Source organism: Microchirus variegatus, assembly GCF_963457635.1.
Source record: "Microchirus variegatus genome assembly, chromosome: 18".
Taxonomy (NCBI): domain Eukaryota; kingdom Metazoa; phylum Chordata; class Actinopteri; order Pleuronectiformes; family Soleidae; genus Microchirus; species Microchirus variegatus.
Window position 1 is genome coordinate 16,325,420 of NC_139819.1, and position 17,297 is coordinate 16,342,716.

The 17,297-nt window shown below is 43.0% G+C and overlaps 2 protein-coding genes across 3 annotated transcripts in view; one reads left to right on the forward strand and one right to left on the reverse strand.

Annotated features, from left to right (window-relative positions):
- The window catches only part of LOC310939715 (FHF complex subunit HOOK-interacting protein 2B-like), a 9,430-nt gene extending 951 nt beyond the window's left edge, over positions 1 to 8,479 (reverse strand). The window contains exons 1-18 of one of the 2 annotated variants that reach the window (XM_083904531.1): positions 8,315 to 8,479; positions 7,643 to 7,721; positions 7,454 to 7,539; positions 7,296 to 7,379; positions 6,957 to 7,061; positions 6,385 to 6,504; positions 6,086 to 6,265; positions 5,285 to 5,484; positions 3,535 to 3,652; positions 3,015 to 3,091; positions 2,733 to 2,889; positions 2,467 to 2,627; positions 2,225 to 2,344; positions 1,393 to 1,483; positions 877 to 1,026; positions 636 to 776; positions 354 to 454; positions 1 to 260 (exon numbers count right to left, since the gene is read on the reverse strand). The exon at positions 1 to 260 is cut by the window's left edge and continues 951 nt beyond it. In XM_083904531.1, the coding sequence (XP_083760657.1) occupies positions 158 to 260; positions 354 to 454; positions 636 to 776; positions 877 to 1,026; positions 1,393 to 1,483; positions 2,225 to 2,344; positions 2,467 to 2,627; positions 2,733 to 2,889; positions 3,015 to 3,091; positions 3,535 to 3,652; positions 5,285 to 5,484; positions 6,086 to 6,265; positions 6,385 to 6,504; positions 6,957 to 7,061; positions 7,296 to 7,379; positions 7,454 to 7,539; positions 7,643 to 7,721; positions 8,315 to 8,365 (2,124 nt within the window). In that variant the 5' untranslated portion in view covers positions 8,366 to 8,479 and the 3' untranslated portion in view covers positions 1 to 157. Of the gene's footprint in view, positions 261 to 353; positions 455 to 635; positions 777 to 876; positions 1,027 to 1,392; positions 1,484 to 2,224; positions 2,345 to 2,466; positions 2,628 to 2,732; positions 2,890 to 3,014; positions 3,095 to 3,534; positions 3,653 to 5,284; positions 5,485 to 6,085; positions 6,266 to 6,384; positions 6,505 to 6,956; positions 7,062 to 7,295; positions 7,380 to 7,453; positions 7,540 to 7,642; positions 7,722 to 8,314 lie in introns of both variants that reach the window. The other variant, XM_083904530.1, reaches the window with a different exon arrangement.
- A 2,005-nt stretch (positions 8,480 to 10,484) lies between these two features.
- On the forward strand, positions 10,485 to 15,941 carry LOC310940283 (gelsolin-like; the record flags this gene model as incomplete). Its single annotated transcript, XM_083905217.1, has 18 exons — positions 10,485 to 10,677; positions 11,762 to 11,916; positions 12,026 to 12,187; positions 12,342 to 12,401; positions 12,485 to 12,574; positions 12,663 to 12,752; positions 12,832 to 12,964; positions 13,070 to 13,158; positions 13,229 to 13,357; positions 13,430 to 13,516; positions 13,592 to 13,725; positions 13,953 to 14,043; positions 14,125 to 14,295; positions 14,413 to 14,587; positions 14,682 to 14,803; positions 15,100 to 15,177; positions 15,266 to 15,326; positions 15,477 to 15,941. 18 exons carry the CDS (start codon positions 10,485 to 10,487, stop codon positions 15,638 to 15,640), a joined length of 2,184 nt encoding a protein of 727 aa, XP_083761343.1. The 3' UTR covers positions 15,641 to 15,941.
- Between the last annotated feature and the right edge of the window lie 1,356 nt (positions 15,942 to 17,297).

Consider the following 17,297-nt stretch of genomic DNA (forward strand, 5'->3'; position numbering starts at 1 on the left):
ACATGACCCCCCCTCTCCCACAACCTGGTTTCAGTGTCAGTCGTACCGTACTGTTCCTCTATCTTGATAGGGATCAACCACTGACATCAACATCGAAGGATGCACCAGGTTGTTGAATCACATGACAGCAAATCTTCCAGAACATAGAACGAGAGAGTCAGTTCTGCTCCAGTGGCATTTTGACAAATGTGATGGCAGCCAGCTCCTTACAGAACTCCTCCAGGACAATGACTCCTCTCAGCAGAGTCTGGTGTTCCGGCCTGAGAACACAGCCACAAGCAAACTCAGGTATGAACTCCAAGAGGCACAAACATACTATCTTATGAAAAGCAGACGGACAGATCGTTGGTTACCCAGTGTTGTAGCTCAGTCCCAGCAAGTGTCTCCTAGTGTCCAGCAGTCTGTCAGACAGGTTGGAGATCTGCTGGATCCTCTGCATCAGCTCTCCCATCACCTGAGAGACAGACAGTCAGACAGACAGGTAGGGCAGACACAGAGAAAGAGAAACAAACTCAGCTATAAATACTTCGGGGAAGTGATTGACAAAAACTTGTCCTATGAGCAACTAAAATCTGCAAAAAAGAGCCTGCAGAGAGTGTCTGTTATGTGCAAACTGAATTCTGTCTGTGTCTTACCCTGATGAGGACAGAGAAGAGCGACCTGGAGCAGGGAGACAGGTGTATGTAGGGGTTTAGCAGGTATTCATGCAGCAGTGGGTGATTGAAGGCCGACAGTCTGGAGAGGACCGCTGTCAGCTGCAAGTTCAACTCATATGGCTGAAAAAACACAATCGATCAGTAACATGCAGGACACACATTGACAGAATGCTTCAGAGACAGAATGACTCTCTGGGGTCAGACAGAGAGGTGTGTGTACCTGCTCGAGAATTCGTCCCAGTCGGTCGAACAGAACTTTGAACAGGTGACCCTCGAAGAACTCCCCCTCACCCGATGAGGAGGAGGAGGAGGGAGGAGGAAGACTGAGCGGCCAATCCCAGGACTGAGAGAGCGACTGACACTTTGTCACCTGATGGAGGAGAGGAGGCAGAAAAATGCAAATTTCAATCCACAAACAATTTAATCATGATATGCAAATATTCCAGGACAGAAGCCGATTAAATCGTGTTTATGCATTTAAGCTCACACAGAACATCGTCCAAACAAGGCTGTTCTCCCCTTTGCCAACATTTTGTCCATGCAACAGACAACAAACACCATGTTGCCGTTGCAACAGTCATACATTTTGCTACAAAGTAACCCATGATAGATACTGTCCGGTACGTGGTACTTGGTGTCAGGTACATCCACCATCACAAGTTAAACCAATGCATACATGCATGAGTGCTCTGTAACAGCGATGGTCCTCACAAAGATACAAAAAGTGTGTTCTGACCATAGTGTGAGCGTCGTGTACATATGATTCGTATCCTCCCTCCTTCATCAGCTGAGCTGATCGAACCTGGACAGGAACCAGGCACAGGAAACTACACACACACAGACAGAGTACAGTTCAATTATTGATCGACATTGTCATCTGTCAATCAAATAAACATTTCACACAAGTTTATGACACAGATCAGAGAGCAGCTCATTCAACATCACTCATTTTACATACTTGTGAAGGCTCAGCTTATGAACAGGATGATAAAGCTCCAGACTCAGATCAGATAAAATATATTCATGTGATGAGCTCACATTTACCAACAGTTTTATTCTCATTGTGTCCTCTAAATCTTTTAGCACAACTTCAGGTTTTTAAAGCTCACATAGAGTGGTCCTGTTGCACATATATGTTAATTATGGAGGTCTACTTACAAACATTAACTTGTTTTTATGCTCAAAAACCTCCTAGTTGCTGTAAATGAGCTGATAGAAATCCTCTTTTCTGACGCTGTTGCCCAGTCGCGATATTTCAGACTCAACTCTCACACCCAGAAGACAGAGTCTTGTGATTGGCCAGTACCCGGAAGTGACATATTCAGCACACCCCTTCTGGAATGGTGGATGCACTGCTACTCATTATCAAAACATTGTTTTAATGTCAGACCCAGAGTCAGGAGACACTGTCGCTCGTGAAACACCTCCACAACGGACGTTATTCTTCTTCTGCTGCGGTTCAATGTACGCAACCGGATGTGCCCGGACTAGTGTCCGGAGCAGGAGGATCTGCTGTCTAAGTCCGCTTTAAATATGGCTTCAGCCTACGTGCGAAGAGTCTTTGTTACCTGTTGATGACATCAGTCGATGACCCAGGTCCAGAGAGGAGAAGAGGAGGAGGGGGAGGAGGAAGGAGCTGACTGTCTGAGAACAGACTGTCAGAGAAGAAGGGGTCGTCTTCCAGGTCACTGAGAGTCAAACACAGTCAGAGTCACAACACTTGAATCCACACACTCCCATACAGCAGGTGGAGTGAGGAAATCCAGCAGTACACACAGAAGGAGGAGGAAATGGAGAAAGATGGACTCACTCGCTGTCCTCACTGATCTCTGTGCGTCTGTCGTCCACACCTACAGCATGTGGGGAAAGGTACCTCCGACTCTGCAGGAAATCCAACACCAGGATGTTCAGAATTTCCCTGTGAGGTTTCTGTAGTAGCTCATCCACCAGTGACAGAGACACCATACTGATCTGAGGACAGAGACAAACACGGTGTACAACAAACTCACCCACCAAGACCTCTGCCTTGCAGAGAAACAGCACACCTCCCTGCAGGGCTGCTGTACCTGGACTCACCTGGTCAGAGATGTGGTCACAGTGGCCCAGCAGCAGGTGTGTCAGAGTCTGCCTCCTCAACAGAAAGTGAACCAACTGATCCAACAAAGATGAGGACTGGACCAGTCTGACAACAGCACAGAGGACAGAGGAAGTGACCAAGACCACCTGTTCACACCTGCAGCAGGGAAGAAGAACAGCTGGACGTGAAACATCTGTCCATATCTATCCACGAACATGTGACAGACACGTCCATATCAGAAGAAGAAACATCATGATGTGTTCATTTAACATGAAACTTACGTGTGAAGCAGCTGAGACTGAACAGCATCCGACAACCACAAGTGATGAACACAACGAGCCAACTTCACTGACAACACCTGCTGAGACACACACAAGCACACATGTGAGTGTGTCTTTCTGTCTGTGTCTGACGATTCTGGTCAGTACTTATTTTGCTGTGTGCAGACACAGACACATCTTTTGAGTTTTGATGTCAACTCAAGGCTACATAGTTTCTCCAACACATTTGGAAGGATATGGTGAGCTGTGACATATTAAGCTGCAACATGTAACTTCACCAATAAACACGATACATTTGACACACTGTACCACAGCCATGATTTCACTTGGAGCTAGCTTCCTTGTCTCAGAATGGGTCTTGGCAAAGGGGCATGGCCAGAAGCACACACACAGGTCACAGTCAGCTCTGACGATGTGTCAGTAACTCATGCAACCAGCAAACATTTCAACAGCAGACCATAAGTTCCATGCACAGTAACAACCAGAGAGAAGAGTAAGTAACGGTCTTAGATGAGTGCACCTGTGGAGCTTCTTTCATCAAGTGATCCAGGAAGTCAAACCAGCAGAAGAAGTTGGTCACATGATCAGAAGCAGGAGAGTCTGAACTGAGGTCTGAGCCGCAGCGAGAGAACTGAGAACTACAAACAGAGAAAGATACTGCAGTATTAAGACAAGGAACTGTAAGTACAAACTACTACTACTACTGCTTCTACTATCACCACTACCACAATGTCTACTGTTTACTACTATCAGTACTAGGGATGCAACGGTATTTGGTATTTTACGGAACTGTTCGGTACGCCCTGTTCGGTTAAATACATAACAGCAAACAATGGTATTTCGGTACGTTTCAGCCCGTCACAAAACGTCATCAAAACTTTGTATAGCCATGCGACAAGATCGACTCAGGAGCAGAGACATGAGTGCAGAGCTGCACACTAAAGTGTGGGATTATTTTCAGCGCAAACTACGATGAGAATGAGAAAAGGACTGTCAACAAACAAACCACGGTGTGCAGGCATTACGTTGCAAGCATTGGTTATGCACCGCAGTGAAGTTAGTTTTAAGTTGGACATCGACAGACATGATTCGCTCCGGGTAAACGTCTTCCTCGCATCACAATGCTGAAGTTGGCTCCACATTCACCTACAGCGCGACTCTGAGCAAGACTCTCATTTATGTCGTCATCACCGTCTCTTTCACTTGGAGCAGCACGGTGTATTTGTAGTTGTAGTTTCTGTGAAAATTGTGTTTATTTGTATTTCATAGCAGTCAACTTTTTTTTATGTAAAGTTGAGTGCTTACGTTTTATGTTTAAATAAAGTTTGTGGTTTGATTATATCCTGCCTGAATATTGCCTTTGCTAGTCTGAGTAATTTTATGTTAAGATATCGAAACCGTACCGTTACCTTGGCCCCAAAACCGTGACGCATACCGAACCGTGGGAAAACTGTACTGTTGCATCCCTAATCAGTACACAAAACTGCTACTAGTATGACTATGACTGTGACTGTTGGCACATACACACTACTACAACCACTTTAGGTAACGCTTTCTTTTACAGTCCCCTAATTACCTGGTATTTAGCTGGTAAATTCATGGTAACACTAAAGTGTTGCTAGGTAATTACCAAGGGTAATAAGATAAGTAAATACAGTGAAACCGTTGCCAAAATACTGGGTAATGCACGGTAATGTACTCGGTAAGTAAAGTAAAACTGTACTGTAAAAGAAAGCCAAGCTTGTTTCCATGTAATTACACACATTTTTAGGGTTAGGTTTGTTAGATTACCCCTTGGGTAAATAGCTAGTAATTAGGGGACTGTAGGTACCTGCTTATTACCAGTTTATAACCCAATAATACACTTATATTTACCATAGTTTTGCCATAGTTTAGCTGTACATACCTTCTTATTAACAGCAGTAATAACACGCTATAATTAACTATATAGTTACCAGGTAAATGCCCAGTATTTTGGCAACAGTTTCACTGTATTTACTTTCTTATTACCATTGGTAATTACCTAGTAACACTTTGGTGTTACCATGAATTTACCAGGTAAATACCTGGTAATTAGGGGACTGTAAAAGAAAGCGTTACCCTACTTTACTGCTCTCTTCTGACTGTCACATAACATCACACCCGCCCACCTGGCAGACCTAATTTACTGTCTTTAAATTATATGGACGTTGTCATTATTAACATTTGTTTTGATTAAATGCAGTTCAGTGTCTGTATGTGTGTGTGTGTGTGTGGGGGGGGGGGGTTACCTCCATGGTGTGTGAGGCCAGCTCTGCACCTGTCCAGGGTCCAGACTCTCCATAGGCAGCAGGGAGTAAAGCTCCAGCAGTCGGCCTGCCAGCAGATCCCCCAGCTGGGTCTGATTGGACAGGATGTCTGCGCAGGGACCAGACTGTAGTCCAGAGAGCAGCAAGAGGCCCTCATAGGCCTTCAGACACACGGGGCCCCTCTGTGTTGTAAAATCGGTTCAAGATTGTCACAACAAGCTGAGTGTAATGTCCTCTCACATTGAAGACTGAAACAGTTATCATTATACGCATGGAGATTGCTGATTGATTTTTGAGGTATCAACCAATTGACAGCTGTAGACCAAGTGATAGTTCACAAATGACTTTTGATCTTGCTGAAGTCTTTTAAGCTCTGAACCTGTTTTGCGCTAGTATGATGTCAGCCTATTGCCATGATAACCTGAACACACCATACCATACCATACCATGGAAAAGCTGAAATACACTGTGCTGTGTGATGGAAATGTAGCTTTATTATCAATATAATTACGATGCGATGATCATGCATACATGACAACCGTGATCACAATTAAACACTAAGCTGGTTACGCAACTCCAGGTTAACTTGTTGCAGTCCATTGTCTACCACTATATCCTCCACATGACAGTCACGTGGTCGTGCATTCAACCACAGAAAGGCCCTAACCAGGATGCAACAGTGTTAGCCACATCGGTGTGACTCTACCTTTATGTCATAAATAATATTAATATTGAATCAAAAGTGCCCTCACTGATACTGATCCATCAAACCAGTTCACTGACCTGACTCTTGGAGAGCTGCAGCAGGGCCAAGAGCAGACTGTTTTCTGATTTGACAGTACTGGAGACAGATGGATCTGATTGGCTGGAGGATTGTGGCATCTCTGTTCTGTGGTTGGACTCTTGGGTACACAGCTGTGGTTGGTTCGAGGCTGGAATCTTGGCTGGCGGTTCATTTGGGATCTGATGACACACAAAAACAGAAGCAGACAAACTGTCACGTGACCTGCATGAAATTCCATGAGACAATTAACTAGTTTAACACAACTAAATAATGTGCCGAGTTGTTAGCTGCTGATTACCTCTAAGATGTAACTGAGCATGTGTGGATCCTGTTTGACTCTAGAGCAGACGATCAATAAGAACTGAGCCTCGTCCTTCTCGGTTTTGGAACCAGGAAGTGCACAGAGACGAATCAGCTTCTGAAGAGGCACAGAACAGAGAGGGGGTGTCACAGCCTGATCATGTATGGATGATGAATTGACTGATAGGTTTGATTAACCATTAAAGCATTTACACTGAAAAATACAAAAGATATTTGATGTTAAAAAGAAAAAAAAAAAAAAAGAAAAAGAAATTAATTAAAAGATGGCGTTTCTTTTGTAACAAAAGAAAATTAAAACAAGGAAAATTGGGCTGTAGATATGTAGGTTAAAATAGAATACAAAATACTTTATTGTCCATATTTTGTGTACAAATGAAGACATTTGTTGTTGCTTGCATATGCAAATCACATGACTATTTAAACATGTAAACCAGAATTGACTTATCCAGTTGATGACTGGTATTTGGGCCTATGGTCTGTTCATTCAAACTGATCCTGGGTTAAGATTTCCTTTGAACAAACATTACAGTTATCAGAGGACTTGTTTACCTGGACAGGTCTATGGATGTTCACCAGGTGCAGCAAAGGTTTCTGCATCTGAGACAACAACTTAGAGAAGAACAACAAGACCTGCTGGAACATTCCTGGAGGATACTGAGGATGAGGAGATGAGATCAGATAGGGTTAAGGGGGGAGATGAGAAAAGGAAGAGAGAAGAAGAGGGCATTGGTTATGAAAGGAATGAAAGGGTGTGTGTGTGTGTGTCAGTGGTGTTAATCATCATCTAATTCATGTTGAAACATGTTTGTTAAATTAAGATTGTTTATCACTCTGTAACATTTTCTGTACTACCTGTTCATGAACATAGAACATGATCTAACACATTACCTGTGCTTTCCCAAGTGTGCACAAAGTCTCTGGTATTTTGTGCTGTAGCAGATACTCCAAACAAGCGCCTGCCTCGTCCACACCCTGAAACAATACAAAGACTCATCAGCACAATACAATTAATGCAAAATGTATTTGTGTGTGGGTGTACACATTACCTGCTGTGTTTCCTCATACACTAAGATGTCCAACATCTGTCTAAGACACCAGGGAATATCAGTCTGTTTGACAGGACGATTATCATCTGTACACATGCGAGCAATTAACATTACATTAGTTACATCTATCAAAAGCATTATTAGTTTATCAGTATGTCAAACGTTTGCTAATCACAAAATATGTTTTACCTGTAGTTGTCATATAATAGTTGGTTATCGATTTCCAATGATCAACAAAGGAATTCACCAGGTCCAGAGTGGGCTCCCTCTGAGAGGAGAAAGAAGGAGACAGACATCACATGAGTTGATCAAGGTGAACTGTGATTAAGAGCTTTGAACTGTGGAGGGCAGCATAATACCTCTGTAAAATGTATTATTATTATTACTATAAGAAGAAAAACAAGAATGACAATGACAACAACATGAATAGTGATGGTGACGAGACAGTAGTCAGAGGATTAGCCTATTGTCACCATCATTTGCTATCACTAGCAATAAAAATCCTAACCAATGAAAATGCGAGCTAATGTGTGCTTCCTTTTCACTGCTATATAGAGACAGACAGGTAGAGGGACAACAGGTAGAGAGACAAGGACATACCTGGCGAGAGAGAGAGAAAGACTGACAGGAAGTGACGTCCTACAGTCAAACTAATTTGATGTTGTTATATTTACTTACTTTACTAACGTGTAGTTTATCACAAAACTATAAGCGTGCCCTGCCTGCTCGGTCCTCAGTGACACGTACAAACAGCAGGTTTATCATAATGCTGCCCCCCACCGTCAAAAACTACAACTTTGTTAAACTTTTTCAACTCGCAGCAGGAGCTAACTCGAGCTAAAGAAGCTAACATAAACTCACCGTCTCCAGCGCGTGCAACAGCATGTTGGTTAGCTTACTAAACGCCTCCATTCTGCTGTTAAAAACTACTGACACAGACTGTCCGTTTACCAAGTTAAACCCGGTTAGTTACAGGTTAATTACTGGTTTACTGCGACATGATGACAAGTAAACAGATGAGCTGACTTTCTGTGTCAAGCACTAAATACCAGAACTACGTGTTTCCGGAAAGGATTTTCAAAATAAAACGCAGTCAGGAGGAATTGGATAACGTCCAGCTAAGATGCTTTAGAATTAAAGCTTCGTTGACCTCAAACTCACACGAACTTTTCCGTATGTGTGTTGTGTGTGTGTGGATTTACAATAAACATTCTGCATTTACTAGTTTGCTCGTTGCTTATTTTATTTTCTCCCTTTTTTATATTTCATCTCCTTTATTTATCTTGCTTGTGAAGCACATTGAGTTACCTTTGTTCCCTATGTATGATAAAGTTGTGTACAATGTGTGTCACCAATTCAAATCATATAATTTTATCTGTCAGGAACTTCATTTGTGTAAAAGCACACTGATGCCTTTACACAAATGAAGTTCCTGACAGATAACATGTGTCACTTAGTGTGCCAATATATGACACACTAATCCACTCATATCAACACTTGAGTGCATTGGTTGTGTAGTGTGTGAGAGTGGATTATTGAACTATATGTGTTACCTTTTTTCTGTTCCCCTTTTTGTAAATAGTGATCAGTGGTTCCTGTTTATGTTCAATAATTTAGATTTATTATTTTGTATAATAAGTTGCAAAGATGATTGCTAAGAGAAACCAAACCAGGCTGTAACGGTAAATGTTATATAAAAACTAGGGATGGGAATCGGTATCAGTCTGTATCGGTATCGGTCTGATATTGGTTAAAATCACTGGATTGGGTATCGGACAGATAATAATGTAAAATCCGGATTTGCACAGAGTTTAATGCAAATGCAAATAAAAGTCACGTTTGGGCTGTTTATTTCTTATTTTGGGGAGAACACTATGTATTACAGTTGGATAATTATGTCTTTGAAATTACTTAACAGCTTCATAGTTCAGAAATGGTCTAAAATTACTGTATCGGATTAATATCAGTATTGGTATCAGACACAAAAACGCAGTAAAAATGTTTGTGGTCAATTATTGTTCCTGAGAGCCTTTTTACTGTACAACATTGAATTAGGTAATTATTTGCATTTCTGTTCATGAATACATTTTCATATTCTAGCACGAAAAGTGTGATGAGGATGCACGTGTTAATTATGGATGATCTGTGACAGAAAAACTTCTAAATGATTTAAAACACAGAACAAATGTTGTGGTTACATGAGCAGCAGCTGCCAGCTGCAGCAGCAGCAGGTGCAGGTGGATTGGCTGAGGGAGGTGAGGTGTGAAGTGTCTGCTCTGGTGTGTGTGTGTGTGTGTGTGTGTGTGTGTGTGTGTGTGTGTGTGTGTGTGTGTGTGTGTGTGTGTGTGTGTGTGTGTGTGTGTGTGTGTGTGCGTGCGTGCGTGCGTGCGTGCGTGTGTGCGTGTGTGTGTGTGTGTGTGTGTGTGGAGGTGAAATTACCTGCGGCCCCTCCCTTACATACCTCACACACACAGTCAGGAGCTCAGCTGTCGTTTGTCTCCTGCAGTTTCCTGCTGAACACGGAAGGTGAGTGTTGGAGTCACTGCAGCTCTTCACTGTTGACTGTTTCAAACTCTTCCTCTTCACCATCACCACTTTGTCCGAGCTTCATCTCTTCTTTTTGAACTTTTATCGATCGCATCACTTGTTTCTGTGTGAGGCGTTTGTGGTCTGTGGGTTTTTCCAGCGCTTCCTGGTGTGATTAATGTGAAGCTGCTGATGATCTTTTTATTTGATGTGACCTGATATTTTAATCGGTATGGAGGGTGTAATTTGCAAAACAGATGTAATAATAACAATAATGAAAGAGAAACTATATATTTGTAGATGTACAGATAAATATGCATCTTCATATATCACTATCTTTAAATCTTTCTGTGTTCGACGTTTGCTGCCTGTGAGTTTTTTATTTCCTCGTTCTGTCTGAATGGGCGAGTCAATTCTTGCCTCTCTGTTGGATGTCTGTTTATTATGTTCCCTGTTTTTTTTTTTTATTCATGTGATCCTCATCCCCTCCAGGTAAGGTGACGTCATGGTGTTCCACCCAGAGTTTGAGCATGCCGGCCGCAGGGCGGGGCTACAGGTGTGGCGGGTGGAGAAAATGGAGCTGGTGCCAGTGCCTGAGCGTCTGTATGGAGGTTTTTATACCGGAGATGCTTATGTGGTTCTCCACAGCACTGCGGGCCACAAAGGAAAACTGTCGTACGACCTGCACTACTGGCAAGGTACTGCTGTACATAATGTATTATACGTATGGTAGCCCTGTGGTGCAAAACACAAACGCAAAACAAAAAACGCAATCACAAAACACAAATGCAAATCAAAAAACACAAATACAAATCACGAAAAAACGCAAAACAAAAACCGCAAATCACAAAAAACACAAAGCAAATCGAAAAATGCGAAACCAAAAACACAATTGCAAAACAAAAAACAGAAACGCAAAACAAAATACAAATCACAAAAAACGCAAAAAAACAAACGCAAAATACAAATGCAAAACAAAAAACACAAAACAAAATACAACAAATCACAAAAAACGAAAAACAAAAAACACAAATACAAATCACAAAAAACACAAAGCAAATCAAAAAACACAAAACAAAAAACACAAATGCAAAACAAACGCAAAACACAAATTCGCAAAAAACGCAATCGCCAAACGCAAATCGCAAACACACAAACGCAAATCAAAAACACAAATGCAAAACAAAAAACACGCAAAAGCAGAAAACACAAAAACATTAACGAAGTTTGTGTTTTGCACCTCAGGGCCACCGTATATACTCCTTCCTTTGAAGTGTCACACACTTGAAGAGGAATAAATGTGATACCTGTAATAAAAAAAACAAAAGAACATATATGAACAACATCATTAAATATACATGAACATAAATACAATTACGCAATATAGTCCCGATAACCAAATACTTTCTTTATTGGTTTTGCAGTAGTTTATTGGTTTCTTCCAGAAAATCAGTGGCTAAATCAACAGAAAAAAAGAAAGAGAAAAATATAAGAGAAGGTGCAGCTTCACTGTACTGCTACTGTGAACAATACCACTGACACGAAAGCAGGAACAATAGCCAGTGCAGGATATCAAACCATAACCAAGGTTGTCCTACATTTAGGAGTTGTTTTGCAACTTTAGATGCTCTTATACACATCTAAGAAATGCCCCCTCAAACCCTTAACAATGTAACAGAAGAAGACTGAATGTCAATACAAATCTATTTTAATATGAGGATTTATATAGTTCTAGAATAACTGTTGATGGTTGACTTCTCTGTGATTGGCTGACTGCTTCAGGTTCAGAGTGTTCCAAGGATGAGCGTACTGCTGTGGCCATATTTGTGGTGCAGATGGACGATTTCCTGCAGGGGGTGCCCATCCAGTATCGTGAAGTCCAGGGTCATGAGTCCAGTAGCTTCACTGGGTACTTCAAAACTGGCCTCAAATACATGGTAATGGTTTCACTGTTATATTTTTTCCATTCTCTCCGTAGATTGAGCCACTTCTCCGATAACAGTCCCGTCTTTGTCATTAATCACATCGCTTCCTGTCTGTACACAGAAAGGGGGAGTGGCTTCAGGGTTCAAACACGTAGTGACCAATGAGGTGGAGGTTCTGAGGCTGCTTCATGTGCGAGGTCGACGCGTTGTCAGAGCGATGGAGGTTCCTTGCTCCTGGGAGAGTTACAACCAGGGCGACAGTTTCATACTGGACCTGGGAGAGGTGAGACTGATAGAGAGAGGTGAGACGGGTAGAGACGGGTAGTTACTTGATGCAGGAAGAGCTAAAACAGTTCAAGGTGGGTCAGTAAAAGACGTGTGACGGATGGAGACAGTCAGTCAGACAGTTCTGAACCTGTCTCCATTTCCCTCTGCAGGTAATCTACCAGTGGTCTGGTTCCCATAGCAACCACTTTGAGAGGCTGAAGGCAACGATTGTGAGTCCTGACATCACCTCGTAGCATTATTCACTTTTGGTGCCATCGAGCAATGGCTGACTGATTGGTTGGTTGATTGACAGGTGTCTAACGGTATCCGTAATGATGAGCGATGTGGGCGGGCCAAGGTGCTGCTCATTGATGAGGGGAGCGAGCCAGACAGGATGATCGAGGTGATTACACAACATTTCATGACCTGACAACAACAACATAACAAACTTGCAGAAAATGTGTGTATTGACCTCTGACCTCTGTATGCAGGTCCTTGGGGAAAAGCCAGAGCTTCCTGAAGCTGACAGTGATGACAGCAAGAGTGATGCCTCCAACAGGAAGATGGCTAAGCTCTACAAGGTAAGAAATGTTTCTCACTTCACTTCAAGGTTGCGACAGTGAAGCAAAAGCAGGAGATCTTACCCTATGTGTCTGTCAGGTGTCTAATGCAGATGGGGACATGGAGGTTACCATGGTAGCAGATCACGGACCACTCTCCCAGGATGCTTTGCATTCCAGCGAGTGTTTCATCCTTGACAATGGAGCCGGTGGACAAGTCTTTGTTTGGAAAGGTTCAAACTTTGATTAGTTTAGAAAGAAACTCCTCTGAAAGCGTTTCAGACTGGTTTATAATAAAGTGTGTGTGTGTTCGTGCACGTGAATGTGTGTTTGTGCAGGTAAGGATGCAAACACGGAGGAGCGTCATGCCGTCCTGAAGAATGCAGAGGATTTCATCGACAAGATGAACTACCCAGCATACACACAGGTAAACTCAAGCACACACACACATGGGCGATGTACATTTTTCTGTCAACTTCACCTCTGGTCCCCCTCAGGTTCAAGTGCTTCCTGAACACGGGGAGACTCCGCTCTTCAAACAGTTCTTTAAGAACTGGACGGACCCTGACGATGCCGTCGGTATGGGAACGGTTTATGTGTCCTCTAAGATTGCAAATATTAAGAAGGTAAAGTAGTCGCAATGAAGTCCAGGACCATATGTTTCCAACCCAGAACTAACGCTAACTGTGACTGGACAGGTGCCGTTTGACGTGTCCTCACTCCACCAATCAGAGGCCATGGCAGCACAGCACAATATGGTGGACAGAGGAGATGGAGAGAAGCTGGTATTTAGTATCTTCATATTTAGTATATGAACATACTAAATAGGATAAGTTTATCAGTGGAAAATGTGTCTGCAGATCTGGCGCATTGAGGGATCAGACAAGGTTCCAGTGGATTCATCAGTCTTTGGACAGTTCTACGGAGGAGACAGTTACCTCATCCATTACCAGTACCAGCACAGTGGCAGACGGGGTCACATCATCTACATGTGGTGAGACATGTTATATGACCAAACCTCATTTTGGAGATATGAACACAAGATCTCCAAAGCATCCAAGCAAAGGGTTGGCACCTGGCCTGAGCATGCAGGAAGAAGCAGTTTTATTTATATATAGAGTACCACCTCGAGAGAACGTCTTCACTTCAGCATAGATCTGAAAGCAACAGTAATTTAGTTTTGACAATCATGTGTTTTGTTTTCATTTCTCGTCTCTGCAGGCAGGGAGCAGAGTCTAGTCAGGATGAGGTTGGAGCATCAGCTCTGCTGGCATGCCAGATGGATGATGAACTGGGAGGTGCTGCTGTGCAGGTGCTTAAACTTGTTGAGCACTGGACCCAAATCTGTAAATAGTTTACAGACTCTATCCATCACACTGTTACCTGTCTGCAGGTCCGAGTGGTTCAAGGAAAAGAGCCCCCCCACCTCATGAGCCTATTTGGGGATCAGCCAATGGTGGTGTACAAGGGCGGAACTTCCAGAGAGGGTGGCCAATCGGAGGCGGCTGATATCCGATTGTTCCAGGTTCGAGCCAATCCAGCAGATGACACCAGAGCTGTGGAGGTAAACCCAAACAGAAGTCTGTCAGGATCAAGCTGCAGAGCGTTTGTTAGCCTTATATCGTATTAGTCAAATTAGAGCTGTCTGTCTGAGCCAGACTGTGTCTTCTGTCCACCTTAGGTAGACCCATCCTCTTCCAGTCTGAACTCCAATGATGTCTTCCTCCTGGTTTCCCCCTCTGGATCTTGGATGTGGAAAGGGAGGATGAGTAGTTCAGCTGAGGTAAAGGGGGCTGAGCACGTGGCCGAAATCCTGACGGTGACCCCGACCCCACTGGATGAAGGGGACGAGGAAGGTGAGGGGTGCAAGTGATGGGGGGGAGTCTTGGTGTGTTTTTATGTAAAATGTAACCCAGCTGAACCCTATTCAACCTGTGTGCTTGTTCACAGATGCTTTCTGGGATGCGCTGGGAGGTAAGGAGGACTATTGTCACGATCCTCGGCTAAAGAACACAATGGAGGCTCACCCACCTCGTCTGTTTGCCTGCTCTAACAAGACCGGGAACTTCCGGGTACATCAGTTTAAGCAGTTTCTTTCATGTATTGTAAATGATTTTGGTCAGGATAACCAAGAAACATGAAATTCTCATATTGTCAAGTCAGTGGTCACTATGAGATTCACTTGGTTTTAATAAGTTGTGTTTCTAATATGTCACTAAGGTGTTGACTGTGCTTGGCACGGCAGTCTGAGGTATTTGCAGTTGAGAGGAGTTTGGTCATGTGATGTTTGTGGTTGTTTTGGTGTTCAAAGTGTTTCCCTGAGGTCTATGTGCAATGTTTCAAGCCATCTCACTCCCTGTGCGTTCAGATGGAGGAGGTTCCAGGTGAGCTGATGCAGGATGACCTTGCTCCTGATGACGTTATGATCTTGGATACGTTCAATCAGGTGAAGCTCTCTTGCTGCTATGATGGCCACTGATCCAGCCCCCTTTCTCTTTTAGTCGTGTTGTCTTACTTCCTGTGTCTTCCTGTAGTTGTTTATTTGGATCGGGAATGAAGCTTATGAAGAAGAGAAGACGGAGGCTGCAGCAATGGGTAAGAATTTTAGTCAGTGTACACATCAGTACATCAGTTTTTAAAACATTTAGTAGCTTGTTGGGTGGGTTCAAGTATATTTGAGGCCACCAGGTGATTCCAGAGTCTGGTGATCCACAATGCATTGCTAATTGATTGTTTCGTGTTCAGCTGGCTGCTACATCGACAGTGACCCAGCCGACAGGGACCCTGGCACCCCCATAGTGACGGTGAAACAGGGATTCGAACCACCGACCTTCACAGGCTGGTTCCTCGGCTGGAACACTGAGTACTGGGCCGACGACCCGCTGGCACGTTACCTGAAATGTCTGTGACGGAATGACGTCGCTAACTATCAAGAAATAATGTTCAACACTCTGGGTTTCACTGCTTCAATAAATAAAACCAGTCTATATGTCGGTATGCCTTTAAATGTTCAGACACCAGAGGACAGATCCATACAGTGATTTGAAAATATGTAGTAGTCAATGAAAAGAAACTGGATGTTGTGGAAAAGTTGTAATGTCTTGGTGTGGTTTGGGTTCAAATCTCTCATGTAAAAACAAACATTTATCATATAAGACCTTATCTTAACACCTGATTAATGTTGTGGATTATAATGCACTGTTCTTATTCAATAAGAAATAAATCCTAGAAACGCTTTGATAGTGTAACAGTTTATTGGAGCATCTCTCTTTATAAATACTGATATTGATAAATAACAATAAGGATCTGTAACAGAATGAAATGCTTCTCATAAATACAGAAGAACAGACAGAGGCCACAGTGAGCACAGTAGAGGACAGAGTTCAGTCTGTACAGGACAGGAGATGTGTGTGTGTGTGTGTGTGCGTGCGTGCGTGTATGTTCACAAACTATTCATCACAATTTAAGGAGTTTTACTGTTTTACAATAAGATCAGATGTTTACATCAAAATCTGTGGAATTGCCTGAAACAACACAAACTAACGTCTGACTCTGATAAAAGGTTCTGTTTTGATAGAGCTGCTTCCAGTGTTTGTGCAAAGCTAGGCTAACAAGGACCAGTTTCTGTACACGGACATTAAACTGGTCATGACTCTGGATCACGTGAATCAGACAAGCGTTGGACTGTTCCATCAACTCACAATTTAAAGTTAAGAACCTAAAAATGCTAAATACATATCCACAACAGCCCTGAGCTGTGCTAAACACCAATCATGTACAGCTGGATTTCTTGTCGATGAGTGGCACCAGAGCCATATATGTAGTGGGTCATTTCAGTCAGATACAGGGATAATTCCAGTTTGACGAGTACAACCAGAGCCACAGAGTTACCCAAGTGGGCCAGATATATATACACTATCACTGGATGTATTTTATTGAGAGCCATACATGGCTTATGGTCAGTCTGACTGAACCAGATAGAGTTACGAGAGAGTTAAGGGCACATAGTGACCACTGCCTGAGCTGTGTGCACCCCCTGCTGGCCTCCTGTGCCTAGAACCGGCCTAGGACAGCAGCGGGCATACACAGCTTAGGTAAACGCTAACTATGTCAATACAACTTCATAAAACCTGAACTATCTTTTTGATCCTTTAGACTACAGCCATATACAGACACAGTTGGTCCAACGAGGCCGAGGACACACACTTCTCAGCTGCAATTGTTCCAGTTAACCTGACCTTACCAGGGCCGTTTATAAATGAGTGTAGTCCATCAGACCATATACAACATAAGTTACTTCCGTATATGGAAAGGGTCATTCTGGAAACAGGATATGATGTAAAATGTTGTGAGATGTTCAGGAAACATGCAAAACAAAAACAGTAAATAAGGGAGTCAAGTCAGAGGTCTGATTTGTCACAATAAGAGGTGGCAATGGATTGACAGGTTGGTAGTGAGGATAGCAGTGATTGGTTGATTTAAAAAAAAATAATGCAGTTGATTAATTAGCCCCGCCTCCAACCACTTCTCACATGCAGTTAAGCCACTCCCCCTCCCTGCACTCAC